Here is a 20,953-nt window from a genome sequence, read left to right on the forward strand (position 1 = left end):
TGGTGGTCCATAGCAGCACGCACAGTGAAGACGAACTGCACCAGGACAGGAGTACTCGGTCCAGTTCCTTTAACTTTAAATATTAGACAGTAATAATGTATAACGGAAATGATAACTCGGCTCTGTAAAGTTTATTCGATTGAGCCTGTACAAATAAAGTAATTTAAAAAAGATACACCAGAACATAACCACACACGCTCGATAGACAGGTAGATAGGAGAGGAAAGGTAAAAGGCAATGAAGAAGTAGGCAGATGAAGGTAGCACGAACATGAACTGTTGCGCCTGTAGGTAGACAAGACAATAAACCAATATGGAATAAAGGTTTTTCTTTTGGAATTTCAAAGGCAATGTTTGAATAAAACCGTATAATATGTTTGTTTTTGATTTGCCTTGATGAGTAGATAGTGAATCTGATTGGGGAATTTCCATGTCCCTCGGTTTTCCGTTTTAACTTTTCTTTTGTGGATGTTTTACTAGGGAGGTTGGCCGGGTTTTCGGAACAAACAGGACTCTGTGTTATTTGTACCATTGTTGTACTTCCCGACTGTAGTGATAACTTGCAAGATCCGGCCAAAATGTTACCGGACCATCATGTTACTGGAGGAAGGGCAGAATTCGGTTCATCATTTTCTCAGTGACGAAAACCTTTGTCTTCTGGCCGCAGCTGCAAGTTCCCTGCCAGATCATATATTTGCGTACGAATATATCCGCAAACACATATTTGAATCAGCCAGGGACACCTCCTCGAGCCCTTATCTTGTAAAATTCTGGTCCTGGAAGCTGCCCGAAGTCGACCTTTACATAGGTTTCATCATCCATAAGTATGCACCCACCGGACTTGACCAGTAGGTTGTCATACAGCTTTTGAGCACGGGTTCTAGCTACGGTATTCGGCTTGAGTGATCGATCTGGTTGCCTGCAGGATGCGCAGGCAAGTATGCCTATTAGCCTTCGCGGTAGTGAATTCGCTGCACTGTACGACGGGCGGCATCATACTTTTTACTCAAATCGCGATCGGATATACCTGGGTTGCTTCTGATGGACCTCACGACCTTTCCATGGAGCTGGCGGTTGGCAGTTCCACTCCGGCGTTTACGTTGAGGCTTCCGATTCGTCGTCAAGGTTTCCCTGTACGTTTTGAGCATGCACTGTACGGTTTTTTCCACGCTCCTCTTGCATGGTGACTGTCTCCTGTCTGTTATTGCTATTGTTGTTGTCAACAAATAGACGTCAAAGCTTCCGTCCAAACGTCCACTAGAAGAGCTGTAATAAGCAAAAAAGTTTGTTCCATTACTATGTGGGCCATGTTTCACTATAAAAATCGGAAGAGTGCTGCAACTTCTCCTGCAAGTCAATTCCGGTTCATCTATACTTGATCTGGAAGCTTCTTCTGACTGACATTGGTCAATTCTAGCAATTTATCTTGAAAGCTCCGACTTCTTCTGGAACCAATCTTTCAATTTTGTCGGACCTCTTCCCTTTACGAAGAGTTTTTTTGAGTGTGTTGGGTGATTTCCCTTTTAATTACGTTATAATTGCTTATGTTGTGGTATCGAGTACTTGGCACTGATGAAATCTGCAAGTAGTAGACGAAATACGCGTATTTGTAAAATGATAAGCAATTATAACGGAATTAGAAAGAAATAAATCAACACACTCAAAAAGATCTTCTTCTGCATTGGAGGCGAACAGTCTCAGGCTGAAAGCCTCCTTAATAATGATAAATCAATCAATCAATCTTCTTCTGGAAGTTTATCTAAACTTTTTCTGAAAGCTTCTTCCGACTTAATTCAAGCAATTGACAATTCGGATGCTGTGGGGCTCAGCTGATTCCATATTGGCAGACCATGTAGCCTAGGACCTTTACCTGGTCCGAACGGGTCTCGCACTGCTGCAAACGTTTGCAGAACTCGGCAAAGATGGACCACACCTAGGCAGAACTCTAGAGCACCTCTTCGCTTTCCTCAGGAGATGAACCTGATGGAGCATTTATACCCGCTCTGGTACGTTAATCCCGGCGTTGACTGCGGACTGTGAGCCCACAAAATGTAATGCTCCGGGGGGTACCGAGCTATTCGGTAGCGTAGGGAAATCCTTCATGGTCAGCGCAGGTGCAGCTGAACACTTTCTGACCTCCTGCCGACCCTGCTGTTTCGTGGTTGTTGCTTGTTGTCGAGTCCGAATGTATTCGGCACGCTTGGGTAGGGTTACCATATGCTGTCCTAAAGGCGGGCATGTCCTCCTTTTTCAATAATTTTTCTACATCCTCCTTTTGCACGCAAATGTCCTCCTTTTAAATCCTTGCATTTTTTCCAGTAACATATTCATAAAATTGTTTTTAAAGAACGTTGTTTGCAGAGCTTATTTGTTTAATTATGTCGCAACCTCATCTTAGCTAGCAAATGCCATTCGATGGTGGGACTAGGAGTATACTACAGCTGTCAACCCCCTATATTTAGGGTGCGGTCCATTTGGTGAATTTTAGCTTGAATTTCACAGATGGAAAATTTTCAAATAAACCTGCTATTCTACCAAACTTATTTCAAATAAACCAGGAATACATTTTGACAAATAATTTCTCGAAAATCGGACGTTCTTTTGTTTAATTTTTCTGATTTTTACTTAAATTTGACATATCGAAAACAAATTATAACGATTTTCGACGTTGTTCGTGTGATTTTCGAGAAGGTATTTGTCAAAATTGATTCCTGGTCTGCCAGAAATAAGTCTGGTACAACAGCAGGTTTATTTGAAAATTTTCTATCTGATTTTGTAAACAATCACTTCAATCGACGATTTGTGCCAACTGCAAGCTCACTCACAGAAACTAACAACACCAGCTACTAGCACTAGATTAAGCTATGTCGTCATCCATGTATATTGCAACAAAGCAGGCAAGCAATATATCATTATTCTTCTACCACTCCGATCGAGCTGTGTGGCAGAAAGAGTTTGACGTGGTAGTCGTAGCAAGCGTTTTGTCTGTATCGTTGGTTGCTTTAAGCTGGGTTTGGATTAGGCAAGTCAAATGATCAACTCAGTTGAATTCAATTGGCTTGAAAAGTTGAGCATGGTTCAACTTTTTTCAATTTAAGTGAGTTGATCAAGTCAGTTGAATGGCAATGGTTTACACGTTCAATTCGCGCTCAAGTCAGTTGAATTCAACTGACTTGATCAATTGACTTGCCCTGTCTAAACCCAGCTTTATGTGTTTGGATTCGCTGGTTGCGCTTGATTTGTTTAGGCGAAGAGAGAAGGGGCACGCGAAGCATGAAATCGAATGTGAAGAATAACATCAATATTAGGAATTATTTTGTATAGACCGCTAAGCGCGCCTCTTCGCTCCCACTATAGACTTTTCTGACGTTGAATCGTCTTTCTCTATCTAGCACACATGGATGAACGGCCGATTTGTTTTCCCACTAATCTGTTTCCCTCTTGCTCGCAATCGTTCGATTTAAATGGTGCAGTAGTGTGCTCCGATTAAACGTCAAAAAGCTCTATGGCAGCGGCTTTAGAGTCATTTGCAGAATCAATGGTAAAATTCACAGGTTGCTTAGATTTTCCATGTTGGTTTCAATCAGCGATGACAAGTATCCTGATTTTTGTACATGATAAAAGTTGGGATGGTTTTAAGGCTGTAAATCTGTAGTTTTCATTCAAATCAGTTAAACTAGATCATTTCCAAGTATCAAAAATGAATTATGAAGGCCATTTTTATGCAGAAGTCTAACGAGAAGATGTATTGAATTGGTAACGAATATAAGTTATGAACAATCTCAATTGAACCTTTGCAATGAATTTTGTGATAGCGCACATATTATAAAACGTTTGAAAAAAAAACTCATTATCCTCCTTTAATGTTAAGAAACGGAATCATTGTCCTCCTTAATCCCCAAACCTCAAATCAAATGTCCTTCTTTTCAAATTTTTGATATGGTAACCCTACGCTTTGGGCTGCTACACTGATTAAATAAATCACATCACCAGTGGAAAACATAACGTTCATGTGATTCCATAATTGGAAATTGCACCACCTACGGAATAGCGTTATGTGTCTAATGAAATCTATATGATTACTCACATAGAAATTCTGATGTTATGTGATATTCAGATAAAAAGCATTATTTTATGTGCTTTCCTAATAGAAACTAAATGAAAACTTTTTTCAGTGTACGATCTGTAGGCGGATGAGTGCTGTGGCAGTGGACAAGTGCACCCATGGATTTGGGTTCACTCACAGACACAAGCTGCGGGGAATGTTTACTAATCATGAACACTAAATGTTCATCAATAATTTATAATGAACATTTAGTGTTCATGATTAGTAAACGTTGCCCGCAGCTTGTGCCACTTTTTCTCGAGTGAGTGAACTCAAATTCATCGGTGCACTCGTCCGTTGGCACATAGTCTCGCTGGTGAACTCTTTGTCGAGCACTTTTCTGTAACGTGAGTTTTGGCACAGTTGTTTCATCTGCTCTTCAAGTGACAGTTTCGGGCTCCCTGGCCGTGATAAAGGCAATTCATGTACTGCGTTACGTCGGCTCGCTTGTTGCAGTAGGTTTCCTACCGCACGATGATGTGCGCAACGTATTTTACGTCTCTCAGCTTCTTGAGGTTGGTGTACCGTGTACCCCTTGGCAAAGTGCACCAAGTAGAAAGATTCATCGACGGTTACATAGTCTCCCTCCATTTTGATGATGTGAGCCGTTTGGCCGATGAGATTGTGTTCCTTTTTCAAACGTTCTAGGAACTATTTTGGTTCGACCAGCGGAAGACCCCGAAGCACAACCCGTTAGGGTTGTTCATTTGGTTTGTCGTGCGTGTAATATTCATACCCACACCGCTTCAGATGTTTTTGTACCTGTTTGAATTCCTCTGCAGAGGTGCAGGTGATTTTGGTACCAAATCATGGGTACCAAATGGGTCTGGGTTCAATCCCAGCCGAGGTCGGTGAGATTTTTCTGAGGCATAAAAATTTCTGGTCACGTCTTCCTTCGGAAGGGAAGTAAAGCCGTTGGTCCCGGCCCATGTGTGTTTGAATGGGTGCGATATCCTACGCAGGTGTGGAAGCTGCCTTCCTGCACATTCGATTGCTGGCTATGGATGGCAATCGATGTCCGCCGGTGATTGGCACTAGATTGCGGAACAGAGACCGACGTTAAATAAATGAAAGAAGAAGAAGAAGTTGATGGCCATGACTACCCGGGGTGGCTTCTTTCCCTTTCCAAGGAAATTTTCCCCAGTTGAAACCACTGACTTTAAGTGTCCTGGAATTGACGCTCCTGCTGAATGTGTCGTTATTCAACGTTGCTGCTGCTTCAACTTGTTTCCATATATACGACAGTTTTGATTTCGTTTTTCTTCCGCTTGTGCTTGGTGCCCGTGGAGAAGCCAGCCACGTCGTGCGGCGTCTCATCTATGTCCATCTCCTTCCGATGCACGCGAAGTTTTCGGAGCGGGCGAAAAGCACGTCTGAACGTGCCTGTTTTAGACTGTTCAATAAAGAAAACGGTCAATACCGGTCAGAGCGTGATGAAAACACCTTTGACAATCTTCTATGAATTCGAGGACCACGCTCACATCACTCTTCTCCGCCAGATACTCGGTCGTTGATGGTACCGGCTAATCTGGACGTGCTGGTCCTTCTATAGAATTACATTTGACTAAAATCGACTTCCCTTCGGTTGTTAGCATCGCTTGAATTTTTCATCCTGCTTCGTCTTTCCTTCGAGATATCCTTGTCATAAATTTTGCTATTATTTGCTATGAAGGTCCATCTTCTAAGTTCAATTTGTAAACAGAGTAAAGCGGATTTTATGATTCACTTTAAAAAGTCTAATAAGCAACAATACATTTTTGACGTAGGACTACGTCTGAGATTTCTATATGGGGGTACACTTTGTGAAAACCGAAAATGGAACATGTAACAAAATTATGAAAGATTTTGATCGTTAATAACTCAGCTGCCCCTGGACCAATTTCAACAATTTTATCACCAATATATTAGAAATATTTCTATGTATCTGTTAAATTTAAGACTTAATCTTTTTTTTTCAAAATTTCGCTACTGAAAATTGCACGAATGTGCAACTGTTGCTATCATAATTAAAACTATCACCGATTGCCTGCAAAAGCGATTTTTCTAACACAGATTTCAAAGGTGAATTCCATCCGGTCTCACCAAACGGTGTTTATTCAATCACAGCGTGGTGAGTGGTGGTGTTCTCCAGAACACAACAAAAGGCTCCCCGCAAGCAGTTAGCTATCAAGGCTGCCCACAACCGCTGATCGGATTCAGCTCCAATTATCGTGTGTAGTGATGTCCGATCGTCGGCATCAGCAGCAGCAGTGCTTTCGGCGCGTGGCGTTGATCATTGTTCTCTAGTACACAACGAAAGGCTGTCTGCAAGCAGCGAGCTGCAGCCCAGATGAGCATCCATAGAAGGAGGAAGAAGCCGCACCGCTATTGATCGGAATCAATAGCTCTTCGTGAGTCGATGTGGGCCATCTATGTCAAGCGCGTCATACTAAAGAGTATAAACAGAGAGAACCTCGCTCAAATTCCTATTCCTACACAAAACACAAGCTCCTGCTGCAGTTAACAAATAAGATTTATGATATGAAGTTTATGATAGATTAAAAGAACAGTCTTATGGAGTGATTGAGAGCTGCTTTAAATTTATTTTTTAAAACATGATACCTAGTTTTTTTTTACTTTTTCGCCAGACTGTAATAGGTTAAAAAAAAGGAAAAAGAAAAAAATAAAAGGAGAAAGACAAAAGGAAAAATTTGAATTACTTACCAGAAATGTTTTACCCTTTGAACAGCTGTATTTAAACCAAATGGATTGTTCATTGCCGTTATAAAATCATCATAAATCAGAGTGTATGCCAAATGGCTCCTGGATTGTTAAATGGGGAGTGAATTCCTAAGCAAAATGTTCACCATAACCAAGGAAAAGTCTCTGAACAACTATACAGAATACATGTATCTTCTATCTTGTATCAATATAATGTCCTGTTTATAGGTCGCTGGGCATTTTGAATGTATGTCCTATTTTTAGGACACAGGGCGGATATGAGTTACACAGCAAAAAAATAATTTTGATATCACATCAAAGTGGATGTACTTCAATCGTGTAAAAAATATAGTGTAATATTACTTGAAAAAAGGACAAAATTATCATTAATACAGTGCATGAACTGACATTACGCTGCTTCTACTGCATTTGTTTATTTTTGTGACCATAAAAATTACAAGAGATGTTCGACATGATTGAAGAGTTGGATGTAAAATTAAAATTTACTTTTTGCCTTGTAATTAGGGTGGACTAAATGTTTGAATTGGAACGTAATATGCAACACAAGAAAAAGATGTAAACTTCTTCACTACTACTTCAAGTAGTATGAGTTTATCATTTCATGCATAGCTCAAACACCAAACTCCGTAGATCATTCGGACCGCCGTTCATTCAGGCTTCAACCCAGTCGGCCGATCATTGAGGCACACTGGACTGGATCGATCGATCGGTCGATCGAAAAAAAAAACTCGCATGGTGAATGAATTGGATAGCAATTTGCGACCAATTCCCTCCCTTTTACCATGTGGTTGGAGGTAATAATTTCACGAGCTCTCAACTCTTTTCAATGACTCGAAACCTGTTTCCTTCGAGTGCGGGGCTGCCGTCGTCGAGTTGTTTGGATTGGAATTGACTTAGGAGGTTTCGCAGCGTACCGGATTGTTACTTTGAATAGGTGAATGTTAATTTTTTTTTTTCGAGCATCTGCAAATAAACCATTGATATTACAATTGTAAACAATTCAAACGTCGAATTTATCTTTCACATAACTTCAGTGAAAATATTATGCAATCAAAGCTATGGAAACAGCTTTTGATCCCCACAACAATAAAGCAAAACAAAAGTTGTCAGCTAGCACGCGGCAAATATAGAAACTGGTTTTAATTATTCCTGTTTCGGGCACCTTGACTGACAATCCGAAAAATGATGTCACTGCATGCAATGGCTAATGGGTGGATCATGCACTAACTATCATAAGCTCGTCATGAAACCTCGCAAATGCGATATGGATAATACAATTTTTTGGTATAAAACAACAGAGAGGTGTAAACGTAATTCTTTAACTTAGGAGAAAGAACTGAAAGTCATTCACAGTTCACTTCAAAGATTATTATTGTCACTGCAGCTGCAAATGGGATAAACCCAGAAGCGAGTAATTGCTGTTTTCAAAAGGAAGCATGAACTATTTACTTCACAGCCATCAGCTGCCGAAATACTGTGGAGATTCATAAAGTGCATCGAACAATGCATCAGGATTCGATATGTTGTGGCAAAGTTACAGTTAAATCTATTGTCTAACTGTCAGATTTGCCGTAACGGATCAAATCCGGAAACATTGTGTGCTGCTATTGAGATCACATATTGAATGTTCTAGTTGTTCAAGTAAGGACAAATTTTTGAACTTTTCTTTTATTCTTAATTTTTATTAATTTTTTGAGAAATTTTGCACAGAAACCGGCCTTCAAATTCTTTTTTTTTCGAATATGCCATTTTGAAGTTTTTTGCAAGACTTAAAAGGGCCGAATTTTAGTTCAAATGCGAATAAATGTCCATAACAAACAATTATGCAAAGCTTCATGGAAATTGGAGAAGGTCGAGTCTGAGTTAGAGATTTCTATGCTTGAGAACAGTTAAAAACAAATCTATGATTCACAATTTATGCAACCCATCACTTGTACTACTCAATGCTTATACTGATAACTGGAAAAAGGGAGCGAACCTCGTGCGTGGTTCCCTTAAATGGATTAAAAGTGCTTACCATGCTATTCTCCCCTACCGGCTACTGGTGCATCCCATGGTGTGATGCGCCTGGCTTGCACGCCAACTGTTCCTATTGGCTAATCCACCTAACAGAGTTTTACTAACTCAGAAAGTAAATTTTTACCCTAATCCCATTTTTAGGCATCTGATTATTTTTGGATTAGGTAACTCTCGCAAAATCAGTGCAGCCATGGTAAATTGAGAGGCTACTCACTGAATTTGCAAATGACCACCTCAAATTCATGCGCCTTGTTTCACGAGAATCTATAATTGTTATTTAAGCATATAAGCATACTTTAGTTCCCTTGAATAATGAGGTATGTATGGGTATTATTTTTTGGTATTCAGCTCGCCACCCAAGTAGCACAATTCTGTCCCAAAAAGTTGCAGCAACTTGTTTATAACTGAAATAAGTCGTATATAAGTTTCCAAGACTAATTTATAACAAGGGTGCTACTAGGGCATAAAACTTAAAAATACTTACAGGTAAGCGAGTCATTCGAATAATCCTATCCAATTAGCTATCGAGTTTTGCTACGTAAAAAACTTTGGTTAGTTCGATGTGAATCCATATCCTTGATAAGCCAAACCCTCACCACTGTTCTATCCCTACATGGTAGTTTTACGTGCCCAGATTCTTCATAAACCAAAATCCTTATGCGACACCTTAAATCACATGCCAATTGCAGGGCTGGTAGTGAGTCACTTTTTAGTGACTTGGTCACTTTTTTCAACCCAGTCACTAAAAAGTCTCTTTTTTAAGGCCAAGTCACTAAAGTCACCTTTTCTTGTAATCAGTCACTATTTTCAACTTTTTAGCGTGAATTTATTTCAAGATTGATCATTCTTTTCTTTGTGGCGTTTAATCGTCTTTCTCTATCTACAGGTTTCTAAATAAAAGTACCTGAGTTTTCCAGGTTTTTCCAGTACTTTAACGGATAAATTCCAGGTTGAAAATAAAAAGCTAGTTTTTAAATACGTTAAATATATGCTTTTTTTTTGTGGATCAAAAACAACAACAATTTACCCAAACGTTTTTAAGACATGGCAATCAGTTTTAAAGAAACAGCTTTACAATCAAATCCATTGAATGTTGAAGTTTAACACTTACTTAATTTCTCACTTAATAAAGTTTAAAAAAATTTATACTTAATTTGAGTAAGTCCAAGCTTAAAATATGGGGAACTTACTGGAAGCTTTAAGAACATCAAAGCGGAAAATTTTAGGGAACTTTTATGAAATTCCTGGATATTCAGAGAACTTCACAGGTGTCAAGCGAACTTGAGAAATTTAGAAAACATGAGAGGTATTGTGTAAATTTTTAAAAAGTTCTAAATACCTCAAAAAAGCTAGATCTAGTGGTGTTGTGTACTTGGCACTGATGAAGTCTGCAAGTAGTAGACGAAATACGCGTATCTGTCAAAAGACAAGCAATTATAACAGAGTTTAAAGAAAATAAACCAACCCACTCAAAGCTCTTCATAGATCTAGAGAATTTTGGGGAATTTCAGATCTTAATAGCAGTTTCCGTAGCTTTAATCCAGACTTTTGGAGCAGTTTAAAGATCTGTAATGGGTAAATTTAGAAAAATTCGGGATAGTTCCATGATGTGCTGAAAAAAAAAATCGAGAACCCTTAAGATGTTCCGAGAATTGCAGGGAAGTACAGAGCCCTTCGGGCTACAAAATGGTAAGTGACAATCTGGAAGGGGTGATATACCTAGCTCCGGTCCTCACAAGTTCCTACCTCACGCCTCCACGAGTCATATGATCACAAAAGACTGCCAGTTGAAACATGGACACAGCTGGTTGGCGTAGCCTGGGCAATGTTGTCAATCCGACAATAGCAGAGTGAGGAGCTGCGACGCGAACACTGGTGCGGTAACCATAGCACGGTGATAGAGGAAATGCTTCGCCAACCCGAGCGTCTGTTCACCATGGAGTTGCGGCTCAAAAAGCGTCTGACTGGCATCCAGCGGCTGAATAAGAAATGCTCTTCCGCGGAAGCTACACCTAAGATGGCAGCCCCATCACGGCGGATAGGAGACCTTAGGCCAACCACCTACTGTCTCTGAAACCTTTACAATTGTTACAGAAACCAACAGAGAAAGACATCTAACTGAATTAATGGCAACGACTTTTAGCGCAAAACAACGGACACGAATTGGATCATGGAATGTATTGACGTTAGCCCAGCAGGGTAAACTGGCACAACTCACCAACGAGGCTCGACGCATGAAGCTAGAAATCCTGGGACTGAGGGAAGTTCGTTGGCCAAACTTTGGAGAACACAAACTGCCGTCGGGACAGGTACTACTATACTCTGATATTCGAGGTGAAAACGCTCCCCGCCATCGTGGAGTTGGTCTCCTACTTAGCGTCCAGGCAAGTGCTGCGCTCATCAAGTGGGAGCCTGTTAATGAGAGGATAATCGTTGCCAGATTTAGAACACGGGTTCGTAAGCTTGCCATAATCCAATGTTATGCACCAACCGATGCTGCCGAGCTACAGGACAAGGAGAATTTTTACAGTCAACTGAATGTCGTCGTGGATAAGGTTCCAAAGGGTGACATCAAGATCTACACTGGCGACTTCAATGCGAAGATCGGCTCCGACAACACGGACTATGAGCGTGTCATGGGACGCCATGGTCTCGGCGAAATGAGCGGTGAGCTGTTTGCAGAATTTTGTGGCAATAATGACATGGTGATCGGGGGCTCGCTCTTCCCCCATCGGCCAGTGCACAAAGTCACGTGGGTTTCCCGTGATGGACATACCGAAAATCAGATCGACCACATCTGCATCAGCCGAAAATGGAGACGGAGCCTTCTTGATGTCCGGAATAAACGCAGCGCCGACATCGCGTCTGACAATCACCTTCTAATTGGCGAAATCCACCTACGCATGGCGCGGATCCAGCGACAGGAGGAGAGACTCGGGCGGCGGTTCAACACACGCCGACTTGAAGATCCAGCGGTAAAAAGGTCTTTTGTTGAAGAACTTGAGACTCGAGCTGCGGACGTTCCAGAAGGTGGCAGCGTAGAAGAACAATGGACAGCCATCAAGAATGTCTTTATAGAAACAAGCGAGAACAACTTGGGTGAGGAAAGAGTGGATCATAGATAAAACCTGTCGGAAGATTGAGGAGCGTAGAGAAGCAAAAGCCGCGATAGAGCGGGCGAGAACCAGAGGAGCCAAGAACGAAGCCCGTCAACGGTACTCGGCTCTTGCAGACGAGACAAGCGAGCGTGGGTGAACTCCCTGGCCGACGAAGGGGAGAAAGCCGCAAACACTGGCGATATACGCCTCCTCTATGATATCTCACGACGCCTGAGTGGAGCAAGGATGAACCCGAGGATGCCAGTGAAGGACACGGCTGGACAATTGCTTACCGACCCCACTGACCAGCTGAAACGCTGGTTTGAGCACTTCGAACAACTTCTTCAAAATTCGACGGCCAACCAGCCATCAACATCTCGGCATGATCCGCCTAGGGTGCGGCGCAGTAGATTGAAGCAGCTATCCGAAGCATGAAATCCAACAAGGCTCCAGGGGTCGATCGCATATCAGCAGAGATGCTCAAAGCTGACCCCATGCTATCCGCACAAATGTTGCATCAACTATTCTGTACTATCTGGGACACCACGACTTTTCCGGCCGACTGCATGTAGGGCATCTTAGTGAAGGTCCCAAAGAAGGGGGATCTGACTGTTTGCGACAATTGGCGAGGCATCATGTTACTGTGTATTATTCTCAAAGTTCTGTGCAAAGTTATCCTGAATCGGATACAGGAGAAGATCGACGCGACTCTCCGACGGCAGCAGGCAGAATTCCGTGCCGGAAGATCTTGTGTGGACCATATTGTCACGCTCCGCATCATCCTGGAGCAGTTCAATGAATTCCAAGAGTCCCTTTATTTGGTATTCATTGACTACGAAAAAGTTTTCGACCGTCTCAATCACGAGAATCTGTGGGGCGCCCTGAGACGCAAGGGAGTCCCGGATAAAATCGTCAACCTTATCGAAGCGCAGTATGAGGCTTTCACGTGCAGAGTTCTGCATAACGGAGCCTTGTCCGACCCTATACGGGTAGTCGCTGGTGTGAGACAAGGATGTATACTACACAGCAAAAAAAGTTGTTGAATATTATATCGAAACAGCTGCACATACACAGTTCGAAAAAGTAGTGTAAACAGTTCGAAAAAAAAGTGTAAATTTGTAAATGCACATAAATGGAGCGTGACATATCATATAAGTTTACATTATATATCATGTAAAGTTCTGAGACATTTCATGCAATGTAGCAAATATTGTATGCAAAAGCCCATTTTTGTAAACAACATTGTTTACAAGTTGCTCGGTTGCGTGAAATGAAATACAAATCTATGTGAATGAATGTTTACATCACAATTAAAATTCAGAATTTTTATCTGTGTAGGTCGATCTATCGGTTGTGTAATATTACGATGAACAATGTACTCGAGGGCCTTTGATACAATATACAAAACCGATGTAATTTTTCCAATGTAATAAATTTGACGCACAAAAGCGATGTACACAATTGGATGTAATGGCAAAACGATGTACACGGCCGTTCAATGTTACTCACTGGCTGAGCAAAATTTTATAGCAATCTCTTTCTCCCTCACAGAAATTTCCGTGAGGGAAAATTAAATTGCAATACAATTTTACTCAGTCACTGAGCAAGATTCAACGACCTTGTGAAGGAAAAAGGACAAAAAATGATGAGGCACTGGACCGAGCAGTGGAATGAGCACTTCTTGTACTTGCCTACAAATATACCCCATAGATTTTTTTTATTGATAATGATAGATGATGATGCTTACATGATCATGGCAACCTCATATCATCCAGCAATAAGTATATCTTTGCCCCATTTCTCCTTTTTTTGAAGGCTGGAAATTTTGTATGGATAAACTTTGAACCAATATGCGATGGTCGAATTTTGCACCAGGGGCCATCCGTTTCCAATATTCATATTACAAAAAAATGATGAGGACTGAACCGAGCACTGGAATAACAATGGCGGTTCGTCGTCTTGAACGTCAGGTCGATCCGCATCGGAGCGAAAAACCTGGCAATGTTGCGAGATTTAATATCGCGCAGTAATTATCTGTCATATCGCATAATATTAGTGTAATATTACACAACTATTTGTTGCATGACTTGTGTGCAGCTGTTTCTGTGTAATAATAATGTTATTTATATGTGAATATTACACACATGTGACGAATGAAAAATAGTCGTTTTGTTTTTGTGTAATTTGAAGAGCGATATAATATTACATCGAATTGTTGTTAATTTGCATATATTTCTCACAATTACATCTAGTTTCTTGATACGTTTGCATCATTACGTTGAGGCATATTACTTTTTTTTTTGCTGTGTATCAACGCTACTGTTTCTCATCGTAATCGACGAGATCATGGTAGGTGCAATTGACCGTGTACCGAACCGTGGGCTGATTTGGTAGCCTATCACCATGGAGCATCTCAACGACTTCGATTTGGCTGATGATGTTGCTCTACTAGCACAACGGCGCTCTGATATGCAGAGTAAGCTCAACGACCTAGCCGAACGCTCCTCTGCGACGGATCTCACCATCAACGTCAACAAGACCAAATCGTTGGATATCAACACGGGCAACCCTTCCAACTTTACGGTAGCGGGGCAAGCAGTGGACAAGGTCGAAAGTTTCTAATATCTTGGCAGCCAAATAGCGTCGGACGGCGGGACCAAGATCGACATAGGTGCACGAATCAAGAAGGCTAGGGCTGCCTTTGCGAGTTTACGAAACGTATGGAGATCCAACCAGATAAGTCAACGCACAAAAATCCGAATTTTCAACTCGAACGTAAAATCTGTGTTGTTATACGCCAGCGAAACGTGGTGTGTATTAGCGGAGAACACTCAAAAGCTGCAGGTCTTCATCAACCGATGCCTGCGGTATATAATTCGTGCCTGGTGGCCTCACAACTGTATCTCGAATGCCGAGCTCCATCGTCGATGTCATCAGAAGCCGATAGCAACAGAAATTCGAGAGCGAAAGTGGAGGTGGGTCGGCCACACACTTCGACGGGGCGGAAACGAAATCTGCAAGCAAGCGCTGGATTGGAATCCGGCAGGACATCGCAGCAGAGGCAGACCCAGGGGCTCATCGAGGCGGAGCCTCAATAAGGGTATTAAGCAAGCCGATAGGAATCTGACCTGGACCTGGGTCAAGGCAAAAGCGAGCAGCCGCCCAGGATGGAAGTCTTTCACGTTGGCCCTTTGCACCGCTGGTGGTGCACAAGATCCTTTAGTAAGTAAGTACAGAGCCCTTCAGAGAATTTAGGAAAACTTCAGAAATATTTCAGAAACTTCACAGAAATCCAGTTAATTTGAGGGAAATTTAAAGGTGTTTAAGGAAATTCCATTTATTTCCGAGCAGCAGAACCGAGATCTTCAATAGAATTGATAGCTTGAGGGAAGCTTTAAATAATTGCAAGGAAATTGTAGAAACCTTAAAGAAGTTGTTAGAAACTCAGGGAATTTCCGGAAACTTCAGCAAAGCTCCGAGAAAATTTCTGGAACGTGATAAAAACTATATGAACATCCGGAAAACGTGAGAGTATTTTAAGTGTGTTATATCATGGAGATTTCAAGAACATAAAAATACGAAAATTTAGCTAAATTGATTAGAGAAAATCAACGAATTTCCATTAATTAAAAAAATGCGAGAACTTTTAGCAAGCAGTGCAATCTTCAAGAAATTCCTGTGAACTTCTAATAAATTTAGACACTTTTAGATAGTTTCATGATATTCAGCGAAGTTCCGAGTACTTCAAGGACGAACAGATAGCTTCAGAATAATTCCATTAACTTAAGCAAATTTGCAGAGACTTACAAGGAGTTCCGTAGAATGCTGGGGTATTCCATGAGTTCTATGATTGATCCTAAAACGTCAGAAGCGGCAGGGAATTATGAATAGATACCATTAAATGTGCCGGGTTATTAATAAAATTTAGAGAACTTAAGGTAACCATACATAAGTTCAGGTAAAATTAGTGAGCGTTTATAATGGTTATAATACTTAAGGAAAATTGTCAAAACTTCAAGGCAGATCATTTCAGTAAAGTTGCGGATTCTTAAAAAAAATACTGAAGATTCAGGGCAGTCTAGAGAACTTTAAAGAAATTCAATAATCGTTTAGGCAGGTAAGTCTAGACTATTGAAGAAGTTTCAAATTAGTGTCGATAATTTAAGGGATGTTTCATGAACTTCAAAAAAATCTTGAGAACCTCAGTGAAAATCATAGAATTTTATTAATTATTTCGTTCTAATTCCATGAACATTGCGGGAGCACAAAAGTTGCAGACATTTAGAAAAACTCCGAAAACTTCACAGAAGTTTAAGAATTTGATGAGAAGTATTGTGAACATTCGGCTAGTTTCTCAAACTACAAAAGAACTTCAAAACTTCCCTTGGAATTCTACTTACATTGTAAGTCGCATAAGAATTCATTGGCATTTCTCCTCACAAATTCCTTAGATTTCTGCTCATAATTTGTTTGGCGAGCCCTCCTGAATTTATTTTCCGAATCCCTTTGAAGATGTTCTGGAGTTACTCTCAGATTTAATTGTAATCCTCATTTTAGTATTTTAAAAAAGATTCCAAGGTCTTATGCTCCAGATTCGTTTTCTCGCACAAACACAAAATTATCCTCAGAAGGCCATAGGAATTTTGCTCTGATGGAGTTGTGGTCCTCAGAAATTTTCAGAGTTTTCATTAAACATTGCTTTTAATTCAGGGTTTCTTGAAATTCTACTCAAAACTATCAGGCTTCACAAGAAATCTAAAATTCCTCAGAACTACCTTAAAATCAGATTGCATTTGATGTTTTTCTGAATGTTTTTTTTTCAGAACTTCCTTGAAATGAGGTCCTTAGAATTTGTATGAAAATTTAAAACAGTCCATGGATTTTAAGTCCAGATTCTTGAAAATTTCTTGAAGTGTTATAGCTTTTAAGTGCAGAACTAGTTCAAATTTAAAATTGATAGGAAATATGCATGTTCAAGCCTCTGTTTTTTATTATTTATTTATTAGTTACTGAAGATTAGTCCACTGTGGATCTATAAAGCTCAAAGTGTGAATGAAAATAACGAGAAAATTATAATTATTGTATTTTAAAATTCATTATTTTTTTTATATCATTAGTAAGAAAATTATTAAACTCTTGTAGCCTTCCAGGTAGTTTAAGGACAAATAAAATTTCCTGAAGTTTTCCCGGTTTTCCAGGTTTTTACAGTTAGTAGGCACTCTGACTAATACCGTGGGTTTGGCCATAAACTTTCTATTGAATCTTTCGCTTTAAAGTTTCATAGCGTACATAAGTGTTTATGAGATACTTATTGCATAAGTCTAAAACATCAAACATTTATTTTCTCTTAGGTCACTTTTTGGTCACTATTTTTACAACTATAAGTCACTATTTAGTCACTTATTTCTTCAACATGGTCACTAAAATCACTATTTTTGACAGCAGTGATCGCTACCAGCCCTGCAATTGGTAAAAAAATTACTAAAGTTATTGGAACTTCTCTAGAGTTCCCAAAATCTTCCAGATGTTAAACGATCAGACTTGAGGATCCCGTAATAATTGGAACTTCCCGAACTTCATGATACTTCTGAAAATATTTTTTGGCTTTTTTGAATTTATAAGCACTTTTAAATGCTCTTTGGATTTCCCTTAAATTCTTCAACTTTCCAGCTTTCATAAATTCCTTGAGTTTCCCTGAATTCCACCGAACTTCTTAAAAGTTCCCACAATATTCCTGAGGTTAATGGAACTGTCTAGAAGTTCATTGATCTTCGCTGAGGTAACGGAATTTCTTTAAAATTCTCTAAACTTTTTTGAAATTCTTTGGGTTTATTTAAAGATCCCAAAACATACTAGGTATTCTCATGAATCTTCCCTGACGTTCGCAATTCTGCTGCCCCCGTTAGTTCCCTGTTCTTCTGTTAAATTCCTGATATATTTCTGAAGTTTAACCAAAAGTCTGGTCTTTCCCTAAGTTCTCGAAACTTTGGAATTGCCCTTAAGATCTGTAAGCTTCCTGAAGCTCTTGAAACTTTTTGTATAATGTTTTCATAATTTACCTCAAGTTATCTGTACTTTTATGAAGTTGTATGGACTTCCTTTAAAATCTCTAGATATCCCTAAAATTTTCAGAACTTCTTGACTTTTTCCGTATCTCTTTGAAGTTAATGAAACCGTCTTGAATTTTTCGAAACTTTTCTGAAGTTCCAGAAGTATTACATAAGATCCAGAAGTACTGCAAAAGTTCCTTGTACTTCCCCAATGTTCCTGTAGTCTGTTGATGACTCCTATGAAATTCTCGAAATTTACTTTCAATCCTGGTAACTTCTATTAGTTTCCTGAAATTTCCTTAAAGTTTTTTTTTCCTCTGTTCGGGACATAACACCACTGCGACCAGTAATTTGATCTATTGTTTGATATTGCTATATCCCGTGTCCTTATTTTAGTCCATACCGTATTACTCCATCACTATTGAGAAATCATGATGAAGTGTTCGGTTTTGATACAGTTGTCACTCTTGCCTTCATCGCAAGGAATCGATTTCAATTAAAAGGTCTAAATACCCTTCGTAGTGTTGGAACACCCACGCGCCCCTTTGTCAGTCAAAATTGGATTCCTTAGCAACAAAATTAAACAATAACACCGATTATGACCATGCATCAGAACCATAGTCTTAACCACTTCAACCTAGGGAAAAACGTATAGAAGATTAGGAATCACATAGATGGAGACTAACTAACTCATTTTTCCTTGTTTCAAGAACATCCTCGGTGGACCAAGCCGAGTCTTGTTACTATCGACAAGGCATAAAAAGTAACAAGGACTAAGATGTGTTCCTTGGATTACTGAAAAATCCTGTTCCCCTAGTTTGAAATAGTCAGAACTAGTAATCGGTGATAGATCTTACATCAAGTAACGTACCACGAAAAGGTGATCTCCCCACGTTAAAAAGTTTCGTCGGTCAGGTAGCCACCGGGATCGAAACCTAGTAACAATAAGTTGAACGGAAACTTAATCGTCCCTTCAACTGAATTTGATTACGCTTTGCATCATATTATCAAATTTTAAGTATAACTCTATACTGTGAAGGAGCTTGACATCGAACCCATGATTTTCTGTTCAGTAAGCAAAATCGGTCACCACAAAGCCACCGAGCTCCTCATTTCACAAAACAATTACAACCAAGTTCCTATTCAACTTGCTGTTACTAGATTTCGATCCCGGCGATAATCTCACTGACGAGTCCCCGAGGCGAACCAGTCGCAGGTTGAAAGCCTCCCTAATAACGAAAACTTAACTTAACCTCAGTGACGACGATAACAACTTAACCCTGCTATCAGTTCTGTGAGGAGCACGTGTAAATCGACATTTCTACGACTAAAAGTTATTCTACGGAGCTAGTTACGCATTGCATAACCATGACTAACCACCATGACAGCCCTGCGCAAAATGCAACTACAAACATCTTAAAAAAAAAAAAATCACCGTTCCGAATGACTAATCATCTCCCATCTCCCAGAGGCAAAATACACCTAGTCAATGTCAGCTAAAAAATTAGTCGAATCCAAAACCTTGTCCCTTCCAAAGCAGCAGTCAATGAGTCGTTAAAAATAGCCGCCTTCTCGAACGTTGCCTGTCAAAATCAAATCCTAGACACTCGACAATGAAGGCAATGTTGGTATGGTTCCTCTCTAGTAGACATTCAGCAGCCCCGCCGCACCGAAAGAACCTGCCAAAGACTTGAACGCGCTGAAAAAATCAGTAAAAGCAGACGCGAAACCCGAAACGTGATCCAGCAGCGCAGCACGCCTCAGTTCAGTTAGCGAAATAAAAAGTGGTTAACCTTATGCATGCTTTTTGTTCCTTTCTTCCTCCAACAACAACAGCACAGCCCACAGCCAACCCGACGACAACGACGCCACCGCCACCGATAGTGCTGCTTGACTTGGCTTATTCTAGGAGGCACACAGCCCCAGCAGAGAGACGCTCGGTTTCCCAGGCATTCAGCCAGCGTTAGTCTGATTCAGTGCCTCTCGGCGTGCACATCGTACCGGCAATTTGTCCGGAGTGTTGTATTCCGATATGCTCTTTTGTATCAAGTAAAAGATCCGAAAAATCTTCCCGATCGTGATTCAGTTTGTTGCGGTGCCAAAAGAGTGTGTGGGAATCCATGAAGAAAAGTGTTTGTTACGTAAGCGCAATTAGTGTTACCCGGAGAGTCATTTGTGGTCAAACTGCAAGATTTGAAGTGTGAGTGCGTTCTCTATCTCAGTCACGCTGCGCTGATTGACGTCTCCGTAGGTCAGAGGGTGCCTTTAGTGTGATCGTAGAGGGGATTGCGTGTGCCCATTCGATAATAGCCCAGCTCAAAGTGGTGTGGTGACCTAATGATTGCGGCTCGACAGGTCGTTTGAATGCGAACTTGAGCCACGTGAATCATTACGCATATACGCATAACCTCTAATAGCTCTAGCTGCTGTAAGAAGAAGCATAATAAGAAGAAAAAGACGGAAGCCTACAGTTCGAGAAAAACAAACGGAATCACAAATTGCTCGCTGCAGAAATGGGTGCGATTGTGCCATTGCTAGTTGGTGTGATTCTGTACCTCCGGCCAGCCGTCTGCAACGATAACCTCCGGGTGGCTTACCAGTGGAGCCAAATTGACTTTGAATACCCGTCCGAGGCGGACCGAGCGGATGCCATCCGCTCGGGGGCGTACGTCGCAGAAAATGTAATTCCGATCGGACTGGAAGTCTACAAGAGACGCCTGTTTGTGACGTTACCGCGCTGGAAAACGGGAATTCCCGCTTCGCTCGCTTACATCAACGTAAACGGTGAGTTTTTAAATATACTCTTTTCTTTTTATGAATGCTTTTCTTGTGGGATGATGATTTCATTTGCTTGTAGATACAAGTGTAGCTTGAGTTTATTATTATTTTTTTTTTTAATTCCGGGTGAGCAAGGATGGGAAATTCCACCTACGTCTCTACTCATTTGATCATAAACTTTGC

The 20,953-nt window shown here is 40.6% G+C and overlaps 1 protein-coding gene across 1 annotated transcript in view; it reads left to right on the forward strand.

Annotated features, from left to right (window-relative positions):
- The window catches only part of yellow-b, a 75,589-nt gene that overhangs the window by 4,367 nt on the left and 50,269 nt on the right, over positions 1–20,953 (forward strand). Inside the window, exon 2 of the mRNA XM_065234257.1 lies at positions 19,829–20,776. Coding sequence (XP_065090329.1) covers positions 20,506–20,776 — 271 coding nt within the window. The 5' untranslated portion in view covers positions 19,829–20,505. The remainder of the gene's footprint in view (positions 1–19,828; positions 20,777–20,953) is intronic.

Source organism: Ochlerotatus camptorhynchus, unplaced genomic scaffold, assembly GCF_037179485.1.
Source record: "Ochlerotatus camptorhynchus isolate MF236.1 unplaced genomic scaffold, CSIRO-AGI_Acam_v1.1 ptg000432l, whole genome shotgun sequence".
NCBI lineage: Eukaryota > Metazoa > Arthropoda > Insecta > Diptera > Culicidae > Ochlerotatus > Ochlerotatus camptorhynchus.